This window comes from Gracilinanus agilis, chromosome 3 (genome assembly GCF_016433145.1).
Source record: "Gracilinanus agilis isolate LMUSP501 chromosome 3, AgileGrace, whole genome shotgun sequence".
NCBI classification, from domain to species: domain Eukaryota; kingdom Metazoa; phylum Chordata; class Mammalia; order Didelphimorphia; family Didelphidae; genus Gracilinanus; species Gracilinanus agilis.
This window is the reverse complement of record NC_058132.1, coordinates 193,841,323-193,869,192: the sequence shown is the minus strand read 5'-3', so window position 1 is coordinate 193,869,192 and position 27,870 is coordinate 193,841,323. Positions and strand designations below refer to the sequence as shown.

The 27,870-nt window shown below is 39.5% G+C and overlaps 1 protein-coding gene across 3 annotated transcripts; it reads left to right on the top strand.

The window, feature by feature from the left end:
* The first annotated feature begins 150 nt into the window (after positions 1-150).
* Positions 151-22,678, top strand: LOC123241922 (nicotinamide N-methyltransferase-like). Of its 3 annotated transcripts, none has more exons than XM_044669425.1 (4): positions 151-281; positions 15,474-15,747; positions 19,560-19,767; positions 22,054-22,678. In XM_044669425.1, exons 2-4 carry the CDS (start codon positions 15,591-15,593, stop codon positions 22,487-22,489), a joined length of 801 nt encoding a protein of 266 aa, XP_044525360.1. In that variant the 5' UTR covers positions 151-281; positions 15,474-15,590; the 3' UTR covers positions 22,490-22,678. The 3 variants fall into 3 exon arrangements, with proteins under 3 accessions (XP_044525360.1, XP_044525361.1, XP_044525359.1); XM_044669426.1 differs by lacking the exon at positions 151-281 and adding an exon at positions 475-489; XM_044669424.1 differs by lacking the exon at positions 151-281 and adding an exon at positions 15,217-15,273.
* Positions 22,679-27,870: the final 5,192 nt, after the last annotated feature.

The window sequence follows — 27,870 nt, the reverse complement described above, 5'->3', positions numbered from 1 at the left end:
TGAAACCATGAATCTATTCATAGGTACTAGATCAAAGCTTCAAAAATGTATTTAAACTCCACTCTGACTATGTTGCTTTGGAACTCCTTTGCTGAGTTCCCCTAGCGCGCACTAGAAATAAAGACTTCCCTTTGCTTGGATTGCATTGTCTCCGTGTGCTCCTTGGGTGGCAATCCACTCGGACCCTAACATATGGGGGCTCGTCCGGAGCTGGATTCAACCCCCTAAGGACCACCGGGATAGGGGAAGTTCTCTCCCAGATTTCGTAATGACTTCCAGAGGTGAGCAGTGTGTCTGTGGAGTGTGACTGTTTGTATGATTGTGTATGGGAGGAAGTCGGACTCTGGCTGGGCATTCGGCTTAGGAGGACGTCCTATGCCAAGTCACCAGGCAAAAGTCCAATTCCTCACCTTTTTCTGAATCTGGCTAGACATTTCCTGTCTTCCTCGAGGAAGCAGGTCGGGAATGCCAGGAAGCTAATTAAGACAGGTGGGTAGGAAGTTGTCTGAAAGCTCGGAGACAAAGATACGGAGCTTCGATATGGAACTTCAGGGGGTTAGAGGCCCCCTGTCCCCCAGGAAATAATTAGGGGGAGTCCAGAGTTTGAGTCTCTGGTGGAACTAGATTCCAGGAAGTCCAGGGTTTGAGTCCCTGGCAGAACCCCAGGAAGCTCGTAGTGGACGCACTACAGGTGTGGGGAAAGTAAAGAGCACTGGATCCTTTTGAGAGGACTCCGGGGAAAGGGGGATAGAGCCCTGAGCAAGCTCCCACCACTATTCAAAATTAAGCATTAGGGCACTGGGCCCTTCTTAGAAGGACACCAGGAAAAGCGTATTTTTCTCTAGGACTAAACGGCAAATTTAAAAGTGACCAGAAATTTTCCTCTCTGCCCCCCTTTTTAGAAGTAGCTGGCTACTTTGCTTCAGCTAGAAAAACCAGTTCTGTCATAGTTTTTTTTCTTTCTCCCTTGGAAGGAGTCCAATTGGTGATGGCCACAGACAATGTAAAAAGTTTTAACAATTTTCACTTAGCTATATCAATCTTTCCAGCAATGTGGCATACCTGGAATTATTCGGGCAGGTATCAGAATCCCACTTCATAGAAAAGTGAAGAAGCAAAAATGTATTTATTTTAGGATACTTATTGAAGCATGAAGAAAGGTAATTAAGAAACAAAATTCATCATATGTCAGCCAGCTCCTTGTTAAGAATTAACCCTTTTCTGACTCATTCTTTTTCACAGAATTCTTTAGACATGGAGATATGAATTGTAACAATTGATCTTTTGCCAGGATGAAAAGAAAAATCTAGCTTATATAATTTATGGTTTATAATTGTCAGAGTGTGTGTGATATGCCCGGAGAAATGTGTCCTTGATCAATCTGTGTGTTATATGTTGTTTTTCTGTGATCACAATGGGAGGGTTACAGGTTGGGAAAAATAAATCTCTCTCTCTTCTTCATTCATTCTGGAGGAATGGGGAAGACAGATAGAGGTGTTAGAGAAATTCAGAAAATAACATTGTAATTTCTGAATGTCTTAAACTCTAAGATAATTTAATTGGTTAAAAGAAATCTTATTCTCTGCTCTTATTAAGGCAAGAGTTAAACAAACTAATCTGTCAAACATTTCTCCTCCCATTTCTCACTGGCCATGAGAAAGGGAACATGGAAATCAAAAGACAGAAAAAGGGACAAATTTGATCCCATCACCAAATTCTATCAACAGATTAAGTACTGAGACATACATCTAATGAAAATTACAAAAGATTCTAAAATGCAATCTAAGAAAAACTTATTCAGAGAGAAAGCAATGATTCTTAGTTGTGTACAGAAGTACAGAAGTGCAGCTTAACTTTCCTAGCTAGCAAAAAAATAAATAAAAACCATCAGTCTTGCTCAGTGCTTAACCAAGAGTGAAAAAGCTTCTTTAAACAACCATGAATTCAACCTAACATTAATCAAACTGATGTTAGTGAAAATTTTAACTTAAAGATTATTAGAACAATGCAATTGGCTTACATTTCAAAATTAGATCCCTTTAGACAGAGACTGGTCCTTGAGAAAATTATTTGTTGAGAGCGAATCATCCACACCACCCCAGTTCAGCAGGAAGTAGCTATGAGAAGCTAAAAATCGTCGCCCATTCTCCCCCAAACTCATGGACCTTTCTCTACCCATTAGAGTATATATTTGCTAAGGAACTGAATAGGTACTGATGGTATTGTTTAAATTCATTGACTACTAGTTAAAAATGGAATTTCTGTTAAATTTAAGAATGCACAAAACTTATATTGAAAAGCTATCTATTAGGATTTGCAGTGTGGGAATGATCAGACTTACCAAAAATGCTTATCGAACTGAATTTAGGGAAAACATATGAACATGTTACTCTAAGATCTGTACCATCATATTAAGTAATAGGTAAAAATATAATTAACATTAGGGTTTCAAATTTTGGTAATTCAAAAATAGTATTATTTTTGCATTAGGAATCTAGTATATTATGAATATAAAAAATTTGGACAGCATTGTAATTTATTAGTATATAAAATTATTTTAAAAGCATGTGCAATGTATTAGAAGAAATTCATGATCTAAGGAATAACATGCAATTTGTTTAAAGAAAAAAATATTATTATGGGTAAGAATAAACATGTAGAATAGCTTCATGTGAACAGACTCAGAGAGGTACAGTGAACAATCAAGTATGACTTGCCAGCTTAGCTCTGTAAAGTAAAAAAATGAACAAGAAGCTAATAGCAACTTTATAACATCAATAATGATTGTGCAAAAATTCAGGTTTCCCTAATTCACCACAATTGGAGCATAAATTTAAAATAAAAAGGGAAACTTCAGATATTATAGAGAATAAAAGACAGTTAATACAAAGGAAATATGGTTTGGAAATTTATAAAAAGCAAATAACATATATTGTGACAACTTAAAATTAAGCCTTAAGACAAAAGGGAGATTTTACTCCACAATTAGAAGTATTTTTCATGTAAGAATTGATTTTAAGGGTTGAGGATTGCTAATGATTTTTGATATGGTACAATGTAATTTATTTATTGTGGTAACAGAAAAAAAGTTGTAATGTTAGAGAACTTATTCTAGAATTTAACTTGGGATATTTCAAATGAGATGTTCTTTTAATGTATGTGCTGTCAGAACTAGCAGCAAGTAATCATGATACACAAGAAGTTTTTAAAGTGGTTAATCTATGCATGGGTTTTAATAATACAGGTTCTAAGAATTTGGTAATTTTCAAAAGATGGAGTTTCTAATGGATAACTAAATAATAGGTGTGAATTCTGGTGCAAAATAGACACAAAAAATGATGAATCAGAATAATCTTGATGGTATTTGATCAGCTATGTAGCAATGTTTTGAAGTAAAAGGAAACTAAACTGGAGATTCTATTATATTCTGTTTTAAAGAGAGGTTTGAAAGGAATAAGAGTAAATGCTTTGAAATTCATTTTGTTTACATACTGAAAGATTGCTAAAGGACTTAAAGTTATTTGTAAGTTATGGAGCTCAAACTAAAATCTGTTTCAGGAGATAATACAGCCCTGTTTTATATTTACTATGGAGCTGCTCAATCCAGCACTCCTGTTCCTTAATTCAGGTTTTGTGACTAAAGTGTGAGATGTTAATTATTACCAAAATATGTAAGAATAACTGAGTGATCAGTCTTGTAGGGATGTGAAAGGCTTGCTTGAGGGAATGGAAAATTGTTTCTAGACTGCTGTTTGGCAGACTTCTCTAAACTGTAATGGGTAAGACTTGTCCTTTAAGGAAGGAGAGGGCTTCTGGGATCTAATGGTGATACAGAGAAAGTTCTGTGATGGTTAGGGAGGCAATTCTAGGGCTCAACCTGGACTGGACCTCTTCTGACCATCTAAACTACTAATCTTTGAGTGGCACAGCAATGGCATAAGCCAGTGACAGCTTTGGCCTGCACATGAAGCCCCCTCATTACGTGTCCCTTGGGATGTGAGGAAATGTTTTCCCTGTTTGTTTTTTGTGACAAGTCCCATAATCAGCACATGAGGCAAATTATACAATTAAAGTTTCCATTTCCCCAAACAACCTATTAGGTAGATAATTGGAAATTATCAAATTGTTAGGGAACATGCTTTGAGAAGTAGATGAAGTTAGTGATGGATGACTTGTAGCTTGCAGCTTTAGTTTACCACAATTGAAGTATTGGATCTTGAGCTTGGAAATATAACCCAAAACTTTCTGGATTTCCTCCAGAATCTGGGAGATAAAGAAATTTATTTGTAAAATAATAATTCAAGTATTTATAGATGTTTTATTAATGTGAGCTTTGCAAAAGGATATTTTGTAACAGAAACATCACTTGTCAACTCTGCAAACAACTTAGGAATCAAACTTCCTAGAAGGATCAATTCTTATCCAAGAATGATTTCTGGAGATGAAGTATGTTGGCAAAGATACCCAAATGTTAAGGTTTAATATCAGTTTCTCTTGTACTAAATTTTCTCTCTTTATATCTGGTGTTCTAGCTTTTGCCCCAGTCCTAGGTTCTATGTCCATTTCCTTTATCTTGTGACCTGTGTAAGCCAGTCCAGGAGAACAGTCTCTAAAGACATGTCCCTGGAGACTCTGTGCCCACAGCTTCTCTTTCTCCTCTCAGGGATTACAGAAGGCTGAAACCATCGCCCTATTCCCTTAGATGATTGGAGGAGGGGGGAGACGACGTAGGACATTGTACCACTCTAGTTTAGACATTTTTCAGGCAAACTATAGGCAGAAAATTCCTTTGCTCCCACTATGTAGGGAATTGAGGTGGGACAATGAAGCCTTCTGGGAATGGGCTGGAGGGATCCAGCAGGCACTTACAGGACAAAACTGCTCTACCTGGAAGGGAGCTGTTTTGTCAGCACTACCTCTGAGCCTCTCCCCTTTGCCCTGTGCTCACAATCACAATGGGCCCTGAGTACCCATTCTCATCCAATTTTGATAGGGCTGGGCATAGGAAGCCTCTTCCATTGTTCTCCATGGCTGATTATGCTTATTTCCACAATTCTAGGCCTCCTTCTCTATTTGCCTGACTCATGATGTTTTGATCCAGCCTTAGGTCCCCACTTCCCTTCCACCTATTATTAATTCTAGCTGTGGGACATCAGTCCCATGAAGCCCCTTTTGCTAGCCCCCAACTTTGGAAATGGATTCTTTATTCATTGGAAATGGGAGAACTCCAGACGATTGTTACCTCAGGCTCCCCAACCTTTTCCCTTCCTGGGTGCAGGATCATTGCCTATATTTGGGGATGCAACTATCAAGGGATGGCTGTAAAACATGGGCCCTGTATACATCACTACCTTTGCCCTGCAAGTAATCCCGGAAAAGAGTCCTGTAATCAGCCAGGTCAGTATTACTGTAGCTATTGGGGATGTGAGATTATAGCCTCTGGCCCTTTGAAGGACCCTTGTGGCCACTTCTTCAAGCCTCTTATATGGCTCTTAACAATTCCCAACCTAATTTGACCAAAAGTTGCTGGCTCTGCTTGAGTGCTCGGCCCCCTTATTATGATGCTATAGCTTTAAATGCCTCCTATAATACCTCTGTCTTAGACAGACCAGCTTCTTGTAACTGGGGAGACCAAAAGGTCGGCCTAACATTACAATCAACTACTGGTCCGGGCACCTGCATTGGAAATTCTTCCCTTATTAAAAACCCCCAGTGCTTTCCCCAAGTTATGAGCCTCACTACTATCAATATTAAGTATTATAATCCCCCTTTAGGAGTTTAGTCTCCAGGGAAAGAGCCTGGGCAACAGGTCAGTCATGGTATCAGCAGTTATTTCAGTCTTCTCTATGGCTCACCACTTTTTTTCTCCACCCTTCTGGGACCCTTAGTGATTCTTGTTCTTCTGTTGACTTTTGAACCCTACATTCTTAATCGCTTGGTCTGGTTTGTTAAAGATTGTATTAACACTGTCCAGGTTATGGTTCTGAAGCAACAATACCAAAGAGACGACCCCCAAATTATGCAATGACGTGGTTGTGAGAAAGATTTCTCACTATGAACAAACAGAAGTAGGGAATGAAGTAAAGTAAATGATTAAAACTAAACCCCAACTCCCACCTGCATACCTGTCTGATATGTAATGTCTTGTTCTCCTTAAGTCTAAGCACCAGACCAAAACACTGAGTCCTTTTTCTCTAGGGTAAAGTCCTGTTCCTTCCTGAGCACTGAACTGAAACCATGAATCTATTCATAGGTACTAGATCAAAGCTTCAAAAATGTATTTAAACTCCACTCTGACTATGTTGCTTTGGAACTCCTTTGCTGAGTTCCCCTAGCGCGCACTAGAAATAAAGACTTCCCTTTGCTTGGATTGCATTGTCTCCGTGTGCTCCTTGGGTGGCAATCCACTCGGACCCTAACACTATCTATGATCTTCCAAGCAGTAAAAACCCTAAAAGCACGAGCCTACTAATGGATTGAATGTCTGTAATTCAAGCATCAGCCTATTTAGGTTGGTCATAGAGCAATGAATTTTTTGATCATATTTTAAAGATTTGAAAGATTACCACGTGGTAGAGAGGTTGTAACCTGTATCCAAAGGAAGAGTCCCCATGCCACTGAAAGAGTGAAGTATTTCTCCCAACCAAGCTTTAAGGAACAGAGGGGTGGAACTCTAGCCTACTGACATGGATTGAGTCAGGTATGGTAGTGCTCATCTATAATCCCTGCTACCTGGGAGGCTGAGCCTGGTAGATCTTTGGAATTTGGGAGTTCTATGCTGCATTAAGCTAAACTGATTAGATAAATTGGGCATTAATATGTTAAGATGGGAGAAGTTTGTGCTTGTATATTTAAGGCCAATGGGGAGAGACCAACCAGCCTAGAGTTGAACCGGACAAAATCAAAGCCCCTGCCCAATCAGAGCAGGATTAGCTTTTGAATAGTCCTACATTTCCAACCTAGGTGAGATAGGGAGATCTAATCTTAAAAACAAAATTTAAAAAATCCACAACTGAAATAGATTGACCCAAACCCTAAAAAAAGTTGACCTTGGATACATAAAGAGCTCTCCACATCCACTGACTTTTCCACATATAATAGCATTTTATTTGAAAGTTCTGAATAACTCAGCAGACCTACTGTATACTGCTGGAGTATATTAGACCTTCACTTAATAATAATGAACAATAACTACCATTACAATAGCTGGCATATAATTAATAATATCAATAGTACTTTAAGGTTTACTTAAGTGCCTTCTGTACATTATTATCTCATTTGATATTTTAGTACCTTTAGTTTAGTATCTTTGCTATGATCAAATACTATGACACAGTAAGCCCCAAGGTATGCTTTTAGAGCCTTTCTCTACCTCCAACTCTTTCTCAACAACATCAAACAAAATATATAAGGACAGAAGAGAGACACACTTATTGTCCCTCTCCAAACAACTTTCCTTTATCATTCTCCTTATATTATTCTTTTTTATTTAAACCTCAACCTTCCATCTTAGAATCAATACTGGGTATTAGTTCTAAGGCAGAAGAGCGGTAAGGGCTAGGCAATGGGGGGTCAGGTGCCCACAATCACATAGGTAGAAAGTGTCTGAGGCCAGAGTTGAACCTAGGACCTCTGGTCTCTAGGCCTGACTCTCAGTCCATTGAACCATTTAATCTGCCCCCTCCTTATATTATTCTTGCTTATGTCCACTGCCCCTGGTATATTGTCCCTAATCCTTATCTTTGGAGGTCCTTTCCTGCCTTTTCACTCCTTATTTTTCAGATCTACAGAAGCTTGTCCAGCATGTCTCTTTGACACCTTCTTGTTTTTTTCCTTCTCTGATATGTAATAGTAATGGTATTGGTAAATAGTAGTAAGTAGTAGTAATAATAGTAGCAGGAGTAGAAGTAGTAAATCACATTTATATAGCATTTTAAGGTTTACAAAATACTTCTCTTATAATCACCCCATTAATAAGTTATTTCATTGTTGTTCAGTCATTTCAATCATGTCTGACTCTTCATGACCCCATTTGGGATTTTCTTGGCAAAGATACTGAAGTGTTTTGCCATTTCCTCTTCTAGCTAATTTTATAGATGAACAAACTGAGGAAAACAGGATTTTTAGTGATTTGCCCAGGATCATACAACTAGTGCTTGAGATCATATTTGAACTCTGGACCATGGGAATTTTTTGGTAGTTTTGTGGGAGCTATAGATGACATACAAAGGTCAGTCAATGATACAGAAAAAATTTAGAAGCTCAGTAATATATAACACATATGTATTGTATAATATCAACATATTTTATCTTTTAATACCATAAATATGCAAAGTAAACATCCCACAAAAGAAAAAGAAAAAATTCAGACTTCTTCTCTAGCATCAAGGAAGAGCCAAAAAAATTTATATGGATTTTCCAGATCATGGGACACTGCACCCCAACCTCCACAAAGTGGAAGAGATACCTGTATATGAAGCAAAATATATATATATATTGAGAAATAGTCAGGTGAAGTCAACAAACATTTGTTAAGGGCCTGCAATGTCCCAGCCATTGTGCTAAGAACCAGATACAACACAAGACAAAAATAGCCCCTGCCCTCAAGGAATCTTAGGAATAGTAGTATGTGTCCCTTCCATATTGCCAGGACAGGACTAGGGGCATAATCCTTGTAAATCCATGTAAAATTTTGTGGCTTTCATATTCTTTTTTTTGAAAAATTTAACTTCTTATTTATTTTAACTTTAAAAAAGAAATTGTATATATTTATAGTATTAGCATTTAAATATGAGTTTCCAAACATTTTCTGTGTGTAAATACTTTTGCAAAAAGCCATTTTGGCCCAGCATGATTGCCAGTTACTAGGTTGGAACACAGAATGCAATGAAGGCATTTGAGCTGACTTCAATGAGCTCTCCTCGGATAGGTAATGAGACTCCCAATCCAGTTTCAGTTCAGTGGACCCATTGGGTTTCCCCACAGGGTCATTGAGGATGAAGTTACCTTCTAACTGTTAAATGTGATTGTTCTTGAGGTCCAGGAGCTCGTTCAACTTCTCCCACTCTTCCTTGTGCTCTCTCTCACTGTTATGTAATATAGAAGATGGCAGCATGGAATTCCTGCAAAATACAGGGTCAAGCCTCACCCAGAATTCCAGGGGACCCCCCCCTGGAGAACTTTGGGTGAGGGGACAGTTGAGAGGGAGCTAAACAGTTGCTTTCTGGGAGTTGAGGTGAGCAGATCTTTCTGCTTGCTGCTCTTGATTTGGAGATTTGCCTGAGAGGCCATAGTGGCAAAAGCCATTGTGGTTTCTACTCAGGAGTTTGCCTGTTTAGTAGGATTAGACCTTTCCAGCATCAATATAATAATTATTTAGTTATATAGACATTAGAAGCAATTACTCTTGGCTCTGAGAGCAAGTCAGCTAAGGTCTGCCACTCCCTCCTGGGGGGGGGGGGGAGGAGCAGCTTCAACCTGACAGTTCAGGGCTTCCCATTTCTTATCCAAATCCTAATTACCCCCTCTTGCCTTCCCCTTCCTTTCTTTTATCAATATAAGCTTTAACTTTAATATCTGTGCCTGGGAATTATTTGAAAATACTCACTGCTGCCATTAAGCTTGATTCTTATCAGTTGCCAGCCTAAGAAGACAAGTCCCATCTCAGTCCTCAACATTAGGATAACTAGCTACTACTCAGTCCTCAATCAGACCTGTGGAGGATATAAATTAGAGAAAGGGAACATCATTAAAGATTAGCCTCTGCTGAATCTTGCTTTAAGATCCTCAGCCCTGTCTCCATCATCAACTGAAACCAACTGCTTGGGGGGAGGGGTTTGAGAGCAAGGAGTACCTAACCCCCTTCCTACTCACTCAAGCCTGTCTGTGTGGGAGGAGAGTGTCCTGCAGACTTCTGGCCCTGGCCAAACCATCAGCTTCCCAACATTTCTGTTATTACAAACATAACAGTTATCAGCTTTTATCTTCACAATTTCCAGTTCATTCTGGCAATGTTTGTTGACCTGATGCTGCAGAAAGAGCATGTCTTTTGTCTTCTCTAATTTTAGAGCAGTTTCTGCATGTGCTACCTTCATCTGATTGTAAGCCCAAGACAGGGTCTTTTCCTCTTCTTTCTTTTCTGGTGGAGGATTCAGTTCATGGGTCTGAGTTTCTTTAGTATAATCTTCTTGTGAAGTTTGCAAAAACTCTGATTCTAATTGACTGCTAATAGAATGGGAGTTAGTTTTCTGTTGGAGAATTTCTACTTCCTTTTTATGTTTCATTAGCATCTGATTGACTTCCTGCTTCAGGTCTGCATTTTCAACATGTTCCTTGACCAATTGAAGCAAAATCTTTCTTTTCTGGGCTACTTCAGAATCCAACTGCTCCTGTAGGTGACAGACTTTCTGCTGGAGTCCTTCTTTCATGAGGTCAGTGCTTCAGTGGGGCTGGATGCTGCTGTTTAGCTTGCTGGGAATGTTGAGAGAAGTATGAGGGACAGAGGAAATATCAGATGGGCAATTTGAAGTTGTCAACATGGCTTTAATTTTCCATAGTTTCAGCATTTCCTAAGCCTAGGGCCTCATCTGCTCCCCTTCATGTTCTTCCTGCCCCTGCTGGTCATCCAACTCCTCTACTTTTCCAGTTATTTTTTTCCTATACCCTGTCTTAGTGTGTAGGTAACTTATAAGGATAGTTAAGGAATAGCATAATAGATAAGTTTTATTATTTTGGGGGATATTCAAAGACAGAGGGGATAATAGATTTAGCTATCATAGTATAGTGTAGAAACTTAGGTATAAATAAGTATACAGAAGTTTTTAGGTTAAAAATTCTGCAAAAGCAAAATAGACATAATTGTAAATACTTTTGCAAGAAGTCATCTTGGCCCAGCATGATTGCCAGTTACTAAGTTGGAACACAGAATGCAGTAAGGGCATTTGAGCTGAGCTGAGACCAAAAATCAGGTGAGATATGGCTATAAAAGCAGGAAAAGTCAGAATATCTGAGTCTCAATTGTGAGATACTGCTGGGAGGAAAGGGTCATTTCAGGATCATCTCTTAGCTAGGGTTAGGTGCCTAAACTGCTCATAGACTATTCTGTGTGTATCAGCATCCAGCTTAAATCATCAATCAACATCTGTAAATCAATCTAATTATAAACAAGAAGATCAACTGCAAAAGCAACATCATTGTGGACTGAAATAAACCATCAAGCAATCAGAGTCAGGCTTCTGGCCTGGCCAGGCAGTTTGCCAGGCAGACTTCAAGATATCAACTGCTTTCGATCTACTGAAGATTTAGTATACAACCAATATATTAGATAAGGTTTAGGATTCTGTCCTTAATCTCTCTTTCCTCATTATTCACCCCCAATCTTTCCTTTACTTTATCTGTTATCATTAAATTAGTTGATATAAAGAACCAATATAGACCTGGTTTATTCTCAGAATCCCAAAAGGAAATTTGTCAGTTAGAGATCTGCCTGGCAACTATTGAAGGCAAACTTCATAATTATTGATCTTCTGGTTTAATCCAACAAATCGTAGTCAGAAATAGAGATCAAAGTGTATTACCCTTGAAGTTATTATACAATTTAATTATTAATTGAGGGAAAACAATCATTCCCTCATTAGTCAGTGATAGTAGGTGGGAACTAGTGAACTGCTTATTCCTATTAGCAAATTCCAATCAGTTCATAAGCAACAGCTAGATCATAGAAGCAGCTTCTAAGTAAACTTATCCTTACCATTCATATAGGAGGTTTCACCTCCTATTGCCTCACACCTCTATCACTAGGACTTCTTGGGGCTGTATAACAATCATTTATAGTTTCCCTAGGGTCCTTACAGTTTTATCTATGACTTCCATAAAACTCCTCCCAAATTCCCATTTAATTTCTTATGCTGATTTGTAATATCTTGAAACTGTGATGAGGAAAGTTGTCATGTGGAAGGGATACCTATACTTCTTTGGTTCGCAATTTGGAATCTCATCAATGAGGGCTCCTCAAAGAGATGAAGATCACCATTACCTACACCTTCTCGTGGAACTCGTCTGTCTTCCTAAAACCCTGGGAGCCTTCTAGCTCTCTTGTTGTTGTATAGCTACAGTGAAGGACATGGGCTGTCCATCAGCTAGTCAGTCTTCTGTTCTGTTCATTTATCTCTTTGTTGCTCTGTTTCTTCATTGTAGCAGAATGTAATTCACTATCTGTAACATGCTACAATCCATTCATGACTGCCATGCATGTCTCCATTTCAGCTTGGATGATGGGCAATTCTGATTCCTTAAAAAGGCTAGAATATTCCTTAATTCACAACCACAAAGCACCATTCAAAGACTATCATTAAAAATATGAACCCCCTAGTTGTGTGGGGAATCATTAAAGGCACAACACAATTTTCCAAAGGTGATCCAGTCCCCTTTCCTCTGCCTGTTCTAGTTTACCATCCAACTACAGTGTCCAAGATTACATAGACAAACACACACAAATGCATTGCACACACACGGTGTCCTAAAAGTCTTAGTGCAGCTTTAAATTTTTAATACCTGAAAAAAACTTTTGGGACATTGTATGTATGTCTATATACATTTGTGTATGTTTAAATATATAAAATATAGGTACTGATCTCCAGTAGAATATATATATGTCCATATATAAATATACCTATATATCTACATGTGTGTTCACATATATATATATAGCAAATATATTTTCCTTACTCTCTAAGAGCAAGGCTGGTTACATCTCACCCTTAGAGTTTTCAGGGTACTTCTGAGAGATTGGGATGTCTCGTCTCTAGTGCTATCATCTTGAGCCCCCATTCCAGGTATATTCCCCCTACACACATACCCTATTAGTCACCAGTTCCATAGAACCAATTTTCAATATCAAGTAGCTTTTGTAAAGGGATATTTGTCGTTATAGCAAAAAGAACGTCTTCCCTGAGCTCCCAGAGAACATTTTCTCCTTTAAACCACTTCAGCCTCAGGGGAAAGTAGGCTCAAACATGACACAATTTCCTCATGGCATTGTTCCCACCAGTTCACATCCAAAAGTGACATTGCTGCCAGTTCATCTCACCTTCTATTGGGCTGAGTCCATACAGTTGTTCTTGCTCCTCAGAACATCAGTGCTGGACTGGCTGCAAAAACCCATCATGGACTCAACTCCTTTGGATGAGTTGCTCTCTTGACCTCCTGAAGTTTTTCTTATATCCCATCAGAACAGAGAGGAGACCTTGGATTATTGAAGACTATGCCCGAGAGGCAGTGGATAGAATACTCTATTTGGAAACAGGAAAACCTATATTCAAAGCCTTTCACTGATAATTACTCACTGTTTGATCCTGGATGGTTCACTTAACTGGAAGGGGCCAGGTTAGGAAAGAGATTTAAATGTCAGACAGAGGACTTTATATTTGATTCCAGAGGTAATAGGGAACAATCAAAGCTTATTGAAGCACTGTGCTAAGCATTTGGGATAAAAAGGCCAGACTCTACCCAAAAAAATCTTGGATTCTAAAGGAGGAAACACAAGCAGGCAGAACATGTACAAAATAGTACAAAGTCATTTTGGGACATAGGGCACTAAGAAGAAAAACAAACAAAATTATTTGGAAAAATCATGGCTATTACTACTGATTTACCCACCCCCAAAAGGTGATAGAGGTAGCCCTAACTATAAATCCAAATGCCTAAATTGTTACCTTTATAAAATGTCTGTGAGAGAAAAATTTGCATACATATTGAAGGAATTCTTGATGACAATATGAGAAGTTAAGAGACATGCTTTTGTAAACAAGACAATAGACCACATCTTGGATGGGGGAGAAAATTACATTTTGATTTTCACTGGCCTCTAACTGAAATGTATTTCTTTTAATTATGATTTTTTTTAAAAAAACATTCAGAGGGGCAGCTGGGTAGCTCAGTGGAGTGAGAGTCAGGCCTAGAGACAGGAGGTCCTAGGTTCAAACCCGGCCTCAGCCACTTCCAGCTGTGTGACCCTGGGCAAGTCACTTGACCCCCATTGCCCACCCTTACCACTCTTCCACCTATGAGACAATACACCGAAGTACAAGGGTTTAAAAAAAAAACATTCAGAGAAGGGGTCCTTGGGCTCCAGAATAGATTGCCCTGTGTGTGTGTGTGTGTGTGTGTTCTATGATACAAAAAAAGATTCAGGACTCTTGATCTAGATCACAATAGTACTCACTGAGCATTCAATATGTTTTTAACATTATTCTGGGCACTTGGAAACAAAGAAAATGTTTAAACCATGGTGCCCAGAAAATGTCAGAAAAATTGGCGAAAGAACTAGGAGGATGACTGGTTGATGTGATTAGCTCTGTTTCAGTTCAGATTGACTCACTGAGTTTATTTGGGAAACTCGCATTGATGCGAATGTGACTATGTAAACTATATTATAAGCTGTAGTCCACAGTCATTTGCTCTGTGATCTCTCTAGGTTACCTATTCAATGAGGATGCAAATAATGCTTGGTCTTAAATCCTAAGGACCTTATGACCATTCATGAGAGAAATGTGCCTCCTGGGTGTGTTTGAGTGACATATTAACTCAAGATGCTAGTGTTACTTATCTTTCATATTTTTTAATCTTTTTTTACATATTCTTTTATCTTTTACATATTTTGTGTTTCACCTCCAAAGTTTTGGGTTTTTTTTTCTTAATCTTGCTTCTCCGATCAAATTGTGAGCTCCTTGCAGGCTCCCTCAGTGCTAGACTATATGGTTTAAAAGCTAGATTTAGGTTTTAGAGCTAGAAGAGCACTAGAGATCATCAAATCCATTCATCCACTCCATCTATATTTTGCAAACTGAGCACTAACAAAACTGAAATGTGAACCCAAGTCCTTTGATGCCAGATTCAATGCTCTTTTGACTTGTTTAGAAGTTCTGGAAAGATTTTTCTGGAGAGATGGAGTTTGACTTGCACCTTGAAAGACTGGTAGGATTTAAGTTGGCTGATTGGAGCAAGGAGGGCATGCTGGACTGAGGGATGTTTCCTAACTGGAGAAGTTGGATGGGTTGGTTGGGACCTGGTTATGGAAAATCAAGAGTTTAGAGAAAGCCTCCATTCGAAATTTGAAACTGTTTTTTCCATTTCTACCCCATCTTGGGCCTCATTTGAAACTTCAGCCAACATTCCTCCACGCTCTATATATTTCTGATCCCAGTATTCTCTCTCACATTTTGAACATTTTCTCTGTGCTGGAATGTTAGAATAGGAAGAGGAGGAGAAATTGTGGTAAGGAATATAGCCCAAGTCTCTCTGAAAACCCCATCTTTAAAAAGCTTACTAAATTCTACTTTTTTTCCCCAAACATAACCTCTCCTTTTATGAGTTTTCCTCTTTCTTTCTCTGTCTCTCTCTGTCTCTCTCTCTCTCTCTCTTTCTCTTCCTTCCCCTCCTCCTCCTTCTTTTCCTCCTCCATTTCTGTATTTCAGGAAGAGCCAAGGAAATACCATTTGGGCTGCTCTCTTCTTGAATTGTCCCTGGACCAGCAAGGGAAGAAGCAGCAGAGGGAGAGGAGTAGAACTACTGCACCAGGGTGAGGAGACACAATGGGGGAATCCAACTTCACTTCGAAAGATGCCTACCTGAGCCACTTCAACCCTCAAAGTTACCTGGAAACATATTATACCTTTGGACCCAGCCCCTCTGCAGAAAAGCAGATTCTGATGCATTTCCTCAGAAGACTTGCCAAGACGTTCTCCTCTGGTAAATATCCAGTCTTCCCTCCCTTCCCTTCCCACCAGAGTAAAGTGTGGTTAAGTAGTGCCCCAACTCTTTGTGATCCCATTTGAGAGTTTCTTGGTAAAGAAATTGGAATGGTTGGCCATTTCCTTCTCCAGCTCTTTTGTCAGATAAGAAAACTGAGGCAAATGGGGTTAAGTAACTTGCCTGGAGTCACACAGCTAATAAGTGTCTGAAATTAGATTTGAACTCAGTCTTCCTGACTCTAAGGACCAGCGCTCTATCGCACTGCACCACCCACATCAAAGAAGGGGCTATGCTCTATGAGCAAAGCTGAATTTCAGTAGCTCAAAAGAAATGTGAGACATTTTCATTTCAAATGTTTATATAGGTTCTTTGTGCTCAACCTGTGGTAGAACCTTCCAAAGTCTAACTGGTCTGATCAGGCACAGTTGGACACACTGTACCATACCCTAACAGAGTGATGTCATTTTGGTCCTCTCAGAAGATGAAGGAGAAAAACAAACACCAGAGTAAATAGTCATGGGAATTGATTCATGTGATTAGCACCACTAAACTTTCTAACAATTAGGGCTGTCTAAAAATGGAATGAGCTGCTTCAAGATTCAGTGGGGGGGAAGTAGCTGGGTGGCTCAATGGATTGAGATTCAGGCCTAGAGATGGGAAGTCCTAAGTTCAAATCTGGCCTCAGACACTTCCTAGTTGTGTGATCCTGGGCAAGTCACTTAACCCCCATTGCCTAGCCCTTTCTGTTCTTCTATCTTAGAACCAATACACAGTATTGATTCTAAGATGTAAAAAAAATATTTAATGGGTTTCTCCTCACTAGAATTTGGAATTTATGATGCAGAGATAGGATAACCTCTTCTTAGAAATATTTTAAAGAGGATTCTTAGAGAGGTAAGAATCAGGAATCAGATTGGATGGTCTCTGTGTTTCCTTCCAACTCTGAAATTCTATGATTTTCTAATTCAAGTCAGAATCACCTGAGAGAGAGAGAGAGAGAGAGAGAGAGAGAGAGAGAGAGAGAGAGAGAGAGAGATTGTGCCACAATGATCTTGGAGAAAAAAAATAAGGGAGGTCACTCAGAGGATGAGGGATATGCAAGGAAAATTAGAGAATTTAGTAAACTCCTTAAAAAGCTCTGTGTTTCAGAGAGGGATGAGCTATATAGACTGCATAAATCACGAACTGACAGTATCCATTTGGCAAACCTCATTCCTTAGTCAATGTGAGTGCAATGAGGGGAACTCTTAAATTCTAGTCCTCAGCACACATCAATTTACTCTGTGATCCAGAGACACCCTCCTAACTTCTCTGGGTCTCCTATAGAATGAGTATTTTAAAACTCATGCCTAACCCCAAAGGGTCTTATGAGTATTCATTAGATAAATGTCCCCTGAATCTACAGTCTGGGGAAACCTGATATGATGTTTAGGGGCTATGTTTTGATTTATCTTTCTCTCATTTTAATTCCACACCAATTGTTACTGTTTTTCCTTTCTATACTGAATGGATTCATGCACTAGATGTCTGTATGTGTATGTGTGTGTGTGTGTATGTATATATATATATATATATATATATACATGTGTACAAATGCATTTTCCCCTGGAGAACCTTCAGGCCTCCCCTCACTGTGTTTGCACTAAAGATGGAAAGTAGAAAAAAATATTGGTTATGTGGGGAGAAGGATGAAAAAAGAGAATTGTTCCTATTTGGTCACCTTAAAATTAACCTTTTTCCTTGTCTCTTGGTGTAATGGGAAGAGTGCTGGCTCTGGAATAGAGAGCTTGGCTCTGCTGATTGTATGATTTTACTCAGACATATACAGTTAGGCATTCTCTCTGGGCCTCAATTTCATAGTCAAGGGTTGGGAAACTAAATCTGGCCCACGTTTTTGTAGATCCCTGGCTGTACAAAAATAGGCAGCAGGCTGGATCTGGTCCTCAGGCCTCAGTGATCATTCATTCATGTTCCCTCTGGCTCTAAATTCTATGAGTGCAGAGTTGAGAGTATGTACAAAAGTAGCCTCGTTATCCTAGCAAGGTCCAACGATGAAGCTTTTGTTCTGATTTTGTATCTTCCTGGTGGGCATGGGCATCGTCGTTGACATCAAGTTCGGGAGTTGAAATGAATGAAAGGATGAATGAATGAATGAATGAATGAACAGGTATTTACTAAGTGCCTACTATTTGGCAGACTCTGTACTTGGGCACTGGGATCAGAGAAACAGAAAGGAAGCAGTCTCTGCCCTCAAGAACTTTATGTCTCTTTGAGAGGGTGGAACATGTACACACCTAAGTAAATTTTAAAATAGGCCAAAGTAAATGTAACTGGAGGGAGGTTCTAGCAACTTGGGAGATCATGAGAAGCTTTATGGAGGAGATGGCATATCAGTTGAATTTGGAAGGAAAGTAGGGATTCTGAAAGGCAGAGATGAAGAAGAAGTGAATTTAGGTGTGCAAAGCCATGAAGAAAGGAATGAAAGGAAATATGCCATGTTGGCCTCTGAAGAGCTAGCCAAGGAGAGACAATGTCACAGTGGCAAAGCAGTACAGGTACTTATAGAAAGGAATTCTGGTGATCAAGACAGTGAGCCAAGACAGTTCTAAAGACCCCATGGTGAAAAATGCCATCTAGCCCCAGAGACAAAACTGATGAACTCTACAGATCAAAGCATACTTTTAAAACTTAGGGTTTTTTTTTCTTTTTCTTGTGTGCTCTTTTGCATCATGGCTAATATGGAAATTTACTTGGCATGTCTTCACATTTGCTTGCTGCTCAGTGGGTAGGGGAGGTGGGGGAGGAAGGAAGAGAATTTGAAACTCAAAAAAATGAAGATTAACACTTTTTAATATAATTGGGAACTATTTAATGAAATAAATTAAAGATATAATTTTTTTAAAAACTGAATTCTGGAGTCTAGCCAGAACAAAGGTCTTAACTTGTTAGACTGACCACGATTTGACTTGGCCAGATTACTCAAGTTTTAGTTCTGTCACTTCTTAGCCAGGTAGCCCCAAGCAAGCCAGAGGATTTGGAAGGAATCTTAGAGAACATTCATTTCACAGATGAAGATTCTGAGGACCAGACAGATTGCATATTCAACCCAAGATCATGCAGATAGATGATAGCAGAACCAAGATTAGAAATCAGGTCCATTGACTCAAAATCCAACATGCTTTTCATTCTATCATGCTGCCTCTTCTCTGAACCTTGGTTTTCTGGTAGGTAAAAAGAGAATAGGTATACCTGCATTGAGAACCTCGTAGGAAGGTTGTAAGGATCAAATGAAATATTAGTAAAAAGGATCTAAGACTTATTTAAAAGTTTGTAGTCATATTATTATTATATAATATATGGTGATTAGATATAATAATTAGTTATAAACTCAGTGAAATAAATCATGGAGGCCAGCTCATGACCTTTACTGATTAAATCTAATAACAATAATACAATTATATGAACATTCATATGGCTTACTCTTTTTATTTATATAATTTATTCTTTGTTGAATTGGGTTCCATTTTTTAAATGAATCCAATAATGCATGTATAACCCAGTGGAATTGCTTGTCAATTATGGGAGAGGGGAGGGAAGAGGGGGACAACTTGAATCATGTAACCATAGAAAAAAAATTTTTAATAAAGTTAAAAAAATAAAAATGAATCATAGGCTGAATAAACCTATATCCCTCTATTACTTTCACATTGATGTTCACAAATTTGTGTGAAGAAGTGGGATTGAGTAGCCTTTCTTCCTCACAGCACTTCATTCCCAATCACCCACCTTTACCCTCTTCTCTGGGACAGGCAGGGTGAAAGGAGACCTCCTGATTGACATTGGCACTGGCCCCACCATCTACCAGCTCCTCTCTGCCTGTGAGTCCTTTAAGGAGATTGTGGTCACTGACTACACTGACCAGAACCTTGAGGAGCTCAGCAAGTGGCTGAAGAAGGAGCCAGGGGCATTTGACTGGTCTCCTGTGGTGAAATATGTGTGTGAGCTGGAAGGAGATAGGTAAGTGTTTCTCTGCTGCTTACCAGATCTCCAGGGTCCTTGGGGGTAAGCCTAATTCCATGAAGCAAGAATTACATTAGAGGTACAAGCTCAGAGGAAGAAAAAAGTCAGAAAAGGACAGACACAGAGAGAGTAACAGAGAGTGACAAAGAGAGAAAGGGGAAGAGGGAGACAGAGAGACAGAGACACATAGTGAAATAGAGAAATTCAGGGAAAGGTAGAGGGTAGAGAACCAGAAGCCTTGAAAAGGAGTCCCACCAAGAGATAAGTAGAAAGAGGGAGAGAAAAAAGGGAGACAGAGAGATTAATGGAGAGGGACATGTAGATGGCAGGAGAGAAGGAGATATGAAATCCCTTCAGGGTACAGAATATGTATGAGAGCAGAGCTAGAGAAAACTGCTCAGTGTGAGAGGGGGAAGGGGCCAGAAGGACCCAGGCCACTACCAAGAAAGAATTCCAACCCAAACTCCTGTTAGTATTTGCCCTGTGAGGCTAGAGGTCATTGCTAGCCAGGTGAGTGTACAGCTAGAATGTGACTGATGCTGAAAGTCCTGGTGACCTCAGGGTAGCCAGTGTCCTTTCTGCAGGTGCCAGCCCAGGTGAGTCAGCCTTCAATGGAGGACTCTCTTCAGAAGACAAGTGATAAGGCAGGAACTTCCCTGACAAGAGCTTTGAGGAGAATATGCCCATCCCACTGATAATCCAATGTAAGCTCCTTCCAGCAGGGCTGGGGCAGAGGAATGCTGACTAAAGGTAAACTCAATTGAGGAAGCACCAAGCATTTACTAAGTGCCTACTCTGAACCAGGCCCTGGCCCAAGCCCTTTAAATACCTACCCCTCCCGGCCATATGAAAGGACTTTAGATTCTAAGGGAGGAAAGAGGAAAGAGAGAAGCTAGGAACATAGAAAAATAGATATCCAGAGACATAGCTTTTTATGATACAGTCAATTCCTAGTGTGTATTTGTACACAAGTTCCCAATTTAATTATTTTACATCAAACCTTTTTTGTCCTCATTAACATTTATAGAAACATTTTCACTCAAATTATACAAGTGCTAGGTATCTATAACTTTAAAAGTTTTACTATGGATTTTTAGAAAATTAGACAATATAACTATGTTTTAAAAAATATTTTCAATAGAAAATAGCATTTTGATTTTGTAAAATCTTACTTTTTGCAAATTGGGAGAAATTCAGGGTAGCAGCTACCACCTTGAAGCTGATTCTACTCTATTTCCTAGAAAACACTTTAGTGAAACTAGAGCAGCCAGGATCTATTCCAGTCTGCCCCTCCACATACTTTGAGCTAGTATAGCCACTGACTTAAGCCCAACTTTCTAGAGAATACTTGAATAGCCACCTTGCATTCTAAGTGCTTTCCTAAGCATATAGAGGCAACTAGGTAGTGGGCCTGGAGTCAGGTAGACCTGAGTTCAAATGTTGGCTCAAACCTTACTAGCTATTATATGACTCTAAGCAAATCACTTAACCTTCCTTTGCCCTAATCTTCCTTTCCTCCTCTGTAAACTGGGGATAATAACACCACCTACTTGCCAGGATTGTTCTGAGGATCAGAGACAATAATTGTAAAGTTCTTTACAGTGCCTGTACAGAGTAAGCATTAAATAACTATTATTTATGATTATTAGCTATTATTCCGGGGTATATTCTCACATCATTTTCTCCCTTCCTCACAAAGAAAGTGACTCTTTTTGCTAGTGCTAACATTTCTAATACAATATTGAATAATACCAGTGATAATAGGCAATTTGAAGAATGGTTTTGTTATGTCTACCTCCAAAGAAAGAACTGATAAGTAGAAATATGCAAGACAGTTTTATATATACAAATATCTTTTTTGTCTAATGATGACTTCTTTAATGGGGGGGAGAGGAGGGAAGGAGGGAGGGTGTTGCCTGGGTATTTTAATGTAACAAATTACTTAAAGTTATTTTCTTTCTTTTTTTTTAAACCCTTAACTTCTGTGTATTGGCTCCTAGGTGGAAGAGTGGTAAGGGTGGGCAATGGGGGTCAAGTGACTTGCCCAGGGTCACACAGCTAGGAAGTGTCTGAGGCCAGATTTGAACCTAGGACCTCCCATCTCTAGGCCTGGCTCTCAATCCACTGAGCTACCCAGCTGCCCCAAAGTTATTTTTTAAAGGAAGTGACTCAAACAATCAGGATTTTGCAAGGTCTAGGCCATAGTACCTGAAGAACCCGTGTGATCTAGGCTGCAAGAACTGCCTCTTATCATTAGCAAGTCTATTATCTTGCTTGTTTCAGAGAGAAGTGGGCTGAGAAGGAGGAGAGATTGAGACAGAAGATCAAGCATAGCCTGAAGTGTGATGTGACCCAAAGCCAGCCTTTGGGTTCTGTCTCTCTGCCCCAGGCTGATTGCCTACTCACAGCACTATGCCTGGATGCTGCCTGCAAAGACCTACCTACCTACCAGCAGGCCCTCAAGAACCTCAGCAGCCTACTGAAACCGGGAGGATTTTTGGTGTTTGTTGATGCCCTTAAGTGCGGCTACTACATGATTGGTGACCAAAGGTTTTCTAGTCTTTCCCTCACTGAGGAAGAGGTAGAGGATGCAGTGGTGAAGGCTGGTTACACAATTAAAGAGTTTGAAGTCATTTCCCAAAGTTACTCCAACACCAAGGCAGACAATAAAGGGATTTTTTACCTTGTAGGGCAGAAACAAAATAATTCTACAGTCTGAAGAAGTTAATCCTACTTTTCTTTCTCATTTCATTGAAACTCACCTCCTACATTATTCTTGGTAAACTTCTTTCCGAAGGGCATGAGATGAGTTTGGGGCAGCCTTTGCAGAAGGAAGACTGAGTAAACTGTTCAGATGGCACATTGTAAGCACTTAATCTATATTAAAGCAATTCACCTGCCTTATCCAGCTGACTGTCTCTAGTCCTTGGTTCTCACTGCTCCTGCCAAAAACACGGACTAGAAGGGTGAACTAGCCTCTGAGGGCCATATGATAAATCCTTGGATGGGAACAGATCAATTGATTAATCAAGAACCTACCAGAGGTTCAGCATAGCAGTAGATATAGTGGATGACCCATAGATGCATAGTGGGGGAGACAAGGCTGACACTTACGAAACAGTGAGAGAATAATCTGAGAGCTGAACTGTGTGGCACTAAACATTCCTACTGTAGAAACTTGGAAGACAGCATTATCAGTTTGGACTTTGGCTGTTAGAAGAGTCTTTGTGGGGGAGGTGGGTCTTGAGCTATGTCTTGAAGAAGGGTTAGGGTTGAGTAGGTGATGGTGGAGAGTAAGGAAAAAATTCTAAAAGGGGAAGATATGAGTAACAAAAGCAAAAGCTTGGAGGGAGAATTCATTCATTTCTTCAACAGACACTTATTAATGTGCAAGATGCCATTCTAGGAGCTAGAGTGTGGAAAACTATTTATCATCTCCAGATGATCTGATAAGGATGGCTTAGTTGGTAAAGAAAGAGGCAGGAGACAATCTTGACTGTTAACTCATAGCTGCTTCTCCGAAGTGCCATTGAGTCACAAGTTTATTATAAATGAAATCTAAACTCCCTTTCACCCAAAAGCACAGAGAAAGATTTATGACTGCGCAGAAATGCCATTACAACTTAGACAATACAAAGAGGCTTCTGAAGCTTCAAGGTGAAGATAAGAACCAGGCTGGACTTTCAGCTACCTGATTATCAGCAAGCTAAGTCTGGGAATACTTTTCTTAGGGGTGAAATGCCCCTGCTAAACTGAGGCTTCAACATTGGTTTGCCAAGCAGCTGCATTTCTGACCAAAAGGGAGAATGTTAACCTCTTGAATTCTGGTTTGCTAAGAACTTAAAGTTTTCCAGTAAGAAAAGCTGTGGATCAGAAAAGGAGTCAAAAGAAGAGTCTCATATTTTTATCTTAGATAGCCCAACCTGTCTGGCTCTGACTAGCAGAGTAGCTTTTGATGGAGTCCAGATAAAAATATCTATTTGAGTCTCTGTTTCTCGTATTGGCCTCCCACTCTAGAGGAGATATGAAGAAAAATAGTAAACAATTTCTTTTCTCCAGGAGTTTATAATCTAGTAGAAGTGATAAGACATGCGCATATATATAACTATGACATAAATCTAAAGTAAGATACATGTGTAAGGTCTTATGGGGAAACACTTGTGGGTAACTTAAATATAACTGGGTTCAGAGAAAGGGGAGAAGAACTGTTTGGTTAGGGATAACAGACTGGACTAACAAACTAGGGAAACACAAACCCCACCAAAGAACAGGGAATGGGAGATTATGGATTGGCAGTTGATACCAACTGCCACCACAGATCCACCTAGCTTGGGAGTCTATGAAACTAACAAGTGAGTAGACAGGGACCAAAGAATTATAAAACTACAGGTTTAATACATACGATAAGGTTAGGGATGATGGGAGAGGTATATCTATAACTAGGAATATCTAAATGACAAGAAATGGAGTTCTAAGAGGGAGTTTCTCTGTCAACCTAACTTCAGTCGGGCTGACAGCCTTGACTGAAGACTAGAGGGAGAGAGCTGGGTATTGGGATTCTCACAAATGGTCCAGGTTGCTTCTGGATAACAGGAACCAACTCCTTGCATAGCCAATAATCCAAGAGATACCAGGTAGGGAAAAATGCCTGCAAACTGTCCACCAGAAACAGACACTATCCACTACCAAGGGTTGTCTTGCGAGATGTTTTCAAGCTTCTCCAATCCCAAAGATCCCAAGATTCTGGAGTCACTGCTGGCTGGACCTCTGCTCCAAAAGCCCTCTCACACCAGCAATGACAGTTTCATTCCTCCCCAGTTGCATTCCAATACAGAATACTCAAAGCTGACGGCCAAGCTCTTATACTTCTTACTCATCATTTCTATTCTATTCCCTAAATTACTTCATTACAAAGTGAGGTGAGATCAAATGAAAGAGAGTTTGATTCCTGAAAGGAAAGAAGGCTTCATGGAAAAGGTGTATTTGAGCTAAATTCTAAAAGATGGTAGAGTAGCTACATGGCCCAGCTGATAGAGTACCAGGCCTGGAGTCAGGAGGATTTATCTTCCCAAGTTCACATCTGGCCTCAGACCCTTACTATGTGACCCTGAGCAAGTCACTTGATGCTGTTTGCCTCAGTTTGCTTGTCTCTCAGATAGGCTAGAGAAAGAAATGGTAAACCACTCCAGTATCTCTGCCAAGAAAACCCCAAATGGATTGATTCACAGAGAGGCAGGACATGATGAAATAATTGAACAACAACAACTAAAGGATGATAGGATTTCAGATGGCTTTAACAAGGAGGGTATTTCAGTGTGTGGCCCAAAAGGCCACAATCTCAAGTATTGAAAGAACTGATAAGGATGATTTGAGTTACTGTCAATGATACTTAGGAGACTAGAGAATGGGACATAACTGCAGAAAGATAAATGTTGCCATGATTTTTAAAAAAGGGAACAAGAATAACATCTGCAAACTAACTTCCTGCTGGAAAAATTCCAGACCTGATGCTTAAAAAAGTGGTTAATGAACATTGAGAAAAGGAAGCAATGACTACAAAGAACCAAAATGATGCCAAGAACAGGTTGTGCTAGACTGAACTAATTTCCTGCTTTTACAAGATAGTTAAGCCAGTACATCATAGAAACCCAATAGATACAATTCATGGAGGTTTTAGCTAAGTGTTATTCTCACTTTATTCTTGTGAAAAAGATGGAAAGATAAAAATTTAGCTGATAGTATGGTTAGGTTCAGATCTACTTGAATGGCTGGATTGAAGACTGGTTATTAATGGTTCAATTTCAGCTTGGTAGGAGGGCCCCAGTGAAGTAATCAAGGGACCTATGCTTGATCCTATTCTGTCTTAAGTTTTGTTATGAATGTCCTGGACAAAAGAATGATGACATCAAAATTTCAGATTATGCAAAGCTGGGAGGAAGAGCTAAATCGCAGAGGATAACGATCCAAATCCAAAGAGATCTTGACAGACTAGAATAGTGTAATAGTAGAATAGAATAGAATAGAATAGAATAGAATAGACTCTAATATGATAAAACTTATTAGGGATAATTGTAAAGTCTTAGTTCAAAAAATCACTTTTGTAGGGTCAAGATGAGAGAGACATGATCAAACAGCAATTTATCTGAAAAAAAAGATATGGGAGTTTCAGTGAACAGTAGGCTCAGTAGAAATTAATGATGTTTTGTGGAAAGGGAAAAAAATGAATATGATCTTAAACTAAGAAAGGAAGAAGGAAGTGTTCATCTCACTGAACTCTTCCTTGTTCAAATTGCCATCAGCCCTGGACATCAACATTTAGGAAGGATGTCAATAAGCTGAATTTCATCTTGATGTTCTCAACCAAAATGGTGGAAAGACATGTCTATTCTGTATAAAGACTAGCTAAAGAAACCAGGGATATTTAGCCTAGAAAAGTGAGTACTTATTGAAGATATGATAGCTGCATTTAGGTATTTGAAGGTCTGTCTTATAAAAGAGATTTGCTCTGTTTGGCCCCAAAGGAAAAAATCAGGAACGATAGGCAGAATTTACTGAGGAAATGTAGGAAAACCTTCCTAACAATTAGAGCTATTCAGAAGCGGAATGAGCATCTTCAAGAGGTAGCAGATTTTTCCCTTTCTAGAAGCCTTCAAGCAGCAACAGTGAAAGAGGATCTGAGGATTCAGGCAGCAGGTCAAAAGTAAGTTGAATAAGGCTGTCCTTTGATTTTTATTCTCTCTGAGCTGGACCTTTCTGGGAATATTCTAGGAAGAGAATCCTCCTTTGTGTAAATGGCAAAAACTACTGAAGAAATTACTGAAGAAAAAGCCAAGGGTGCTAGGTGGTACAGTGAACAGAGTTCTGGAACTGGAGACAAGAAAACCTGAGTTCAAATTCAACCTCACTTACTAGTTATGTAACCCCAGGTAAGATACTTGATCTTATTTGCCTCAGTTTCCTTATCTGTTAAATGAACTGGAGAAGGATGGCAAACTACTCCAGTCTCTTTGCCAAGAAAACCCCAAAAGGAATCACAAAGAATCAGATACAAGATAGGGTTAGGCACCAGCTACAAACAGCAGATTTCAGTATTAGCTTTTGCTAATTTAGGCAGTGCTGTCAGAGCAATGACTGGAAGATTGGAGGGTTAAACTGAGCTTCCTACCTATGGAAGGAGTCAGAGTCCTGTGCCACATACCCCTTGCTAATGACTTTGCTCCTGTCAAACTGGAAAAACATAAAACCACCAAAGCAGTTACAAAAGAACATGTCTGAAAACAGGACAAAGGAGACAATGTTCTTATGGCCATCACACAGAGACATACACTCAACATCACACAGAACCAAGCTCTGAGACTCTGGAAACAATGTCTCTGGGAAACATACACACACACACACACACACACACAAAACAACACTGTCGAATGGGAACTTTTCTATGGAATTGAAGAACTTAGAGTCGTATTTAAACTTTAGGAAAGTATGAGAAAGGAAGGACAACTGATTGGATATTATCAGGCATGGTAAAGACAATTATAGCCCTAGAATTGAGGGAGGGGGAAGAAACAGCCTAGAATATGATAAGAGAAACTTAGAAGAGAAAGGGGGTACTTAAGACTTGACTATATCCACCACTCCAATTCAGGGTGCTTGATGGCCTACTGTTCAGTCTAGGACAATATCCTGGAAGGTTCCTGAAGGCACATTCCCATAGGACAAGGGTAAATTTGGAATTTCATAAAACAAAGTCACTGATCCTTTACATCAAGGCAGGTAGCGTCCAGAGGAATGTCCACTTGGAGGGAAGTTGGGAGCAAGTAAAATCATTAGTCCTGGTCTTTGGCTTTCTTTCAGTCAGACTGAATCACCAGGAAACAACATCAGAGGATATTTCAGGGAGAAAATTGTGAAAACATTTAATTCTGAGAATTTTTTTTAATACCATCTTCATAAGAGAGTCAGAGTGGAACAGGAACTAGAGTGTTTGCTCTGTGGTCAGAAAGACCTAGGTTTTGGTCCTGCTTCTGACATTAGTTGTGTGACCCTGGGAAAATCACTTCTGATCTCCAAGACTTAGCTACTTGGTCATGGGGTGGTGCA

Excerpts from the sequence above, each read along its gene's own strand:
- LOC123241922 (XM_044669425.1), top strand. The coding sequence starts at position 15,591 with ATGGGGGAATCCAACTTCACTTCGAAAGATGCCTACCTGAGCCACTTC. Across the intron at positions 15,748-19,559 it reads TGCCAAGACGTTCTCCTCTG|GCAGGGTGAAAGGAGACCTC; the intron begins GTAAATATCCAG and ends TCTCTGGGACAG. Across the intron at positions 19,768-22,053 it reads TGTGAGCTGGAAGGAGATAG|AGAGAAGTGGGCTGAGAAGG; the intron begins GTAAGTGTTTCT and ends TGCTTGTTTCAG.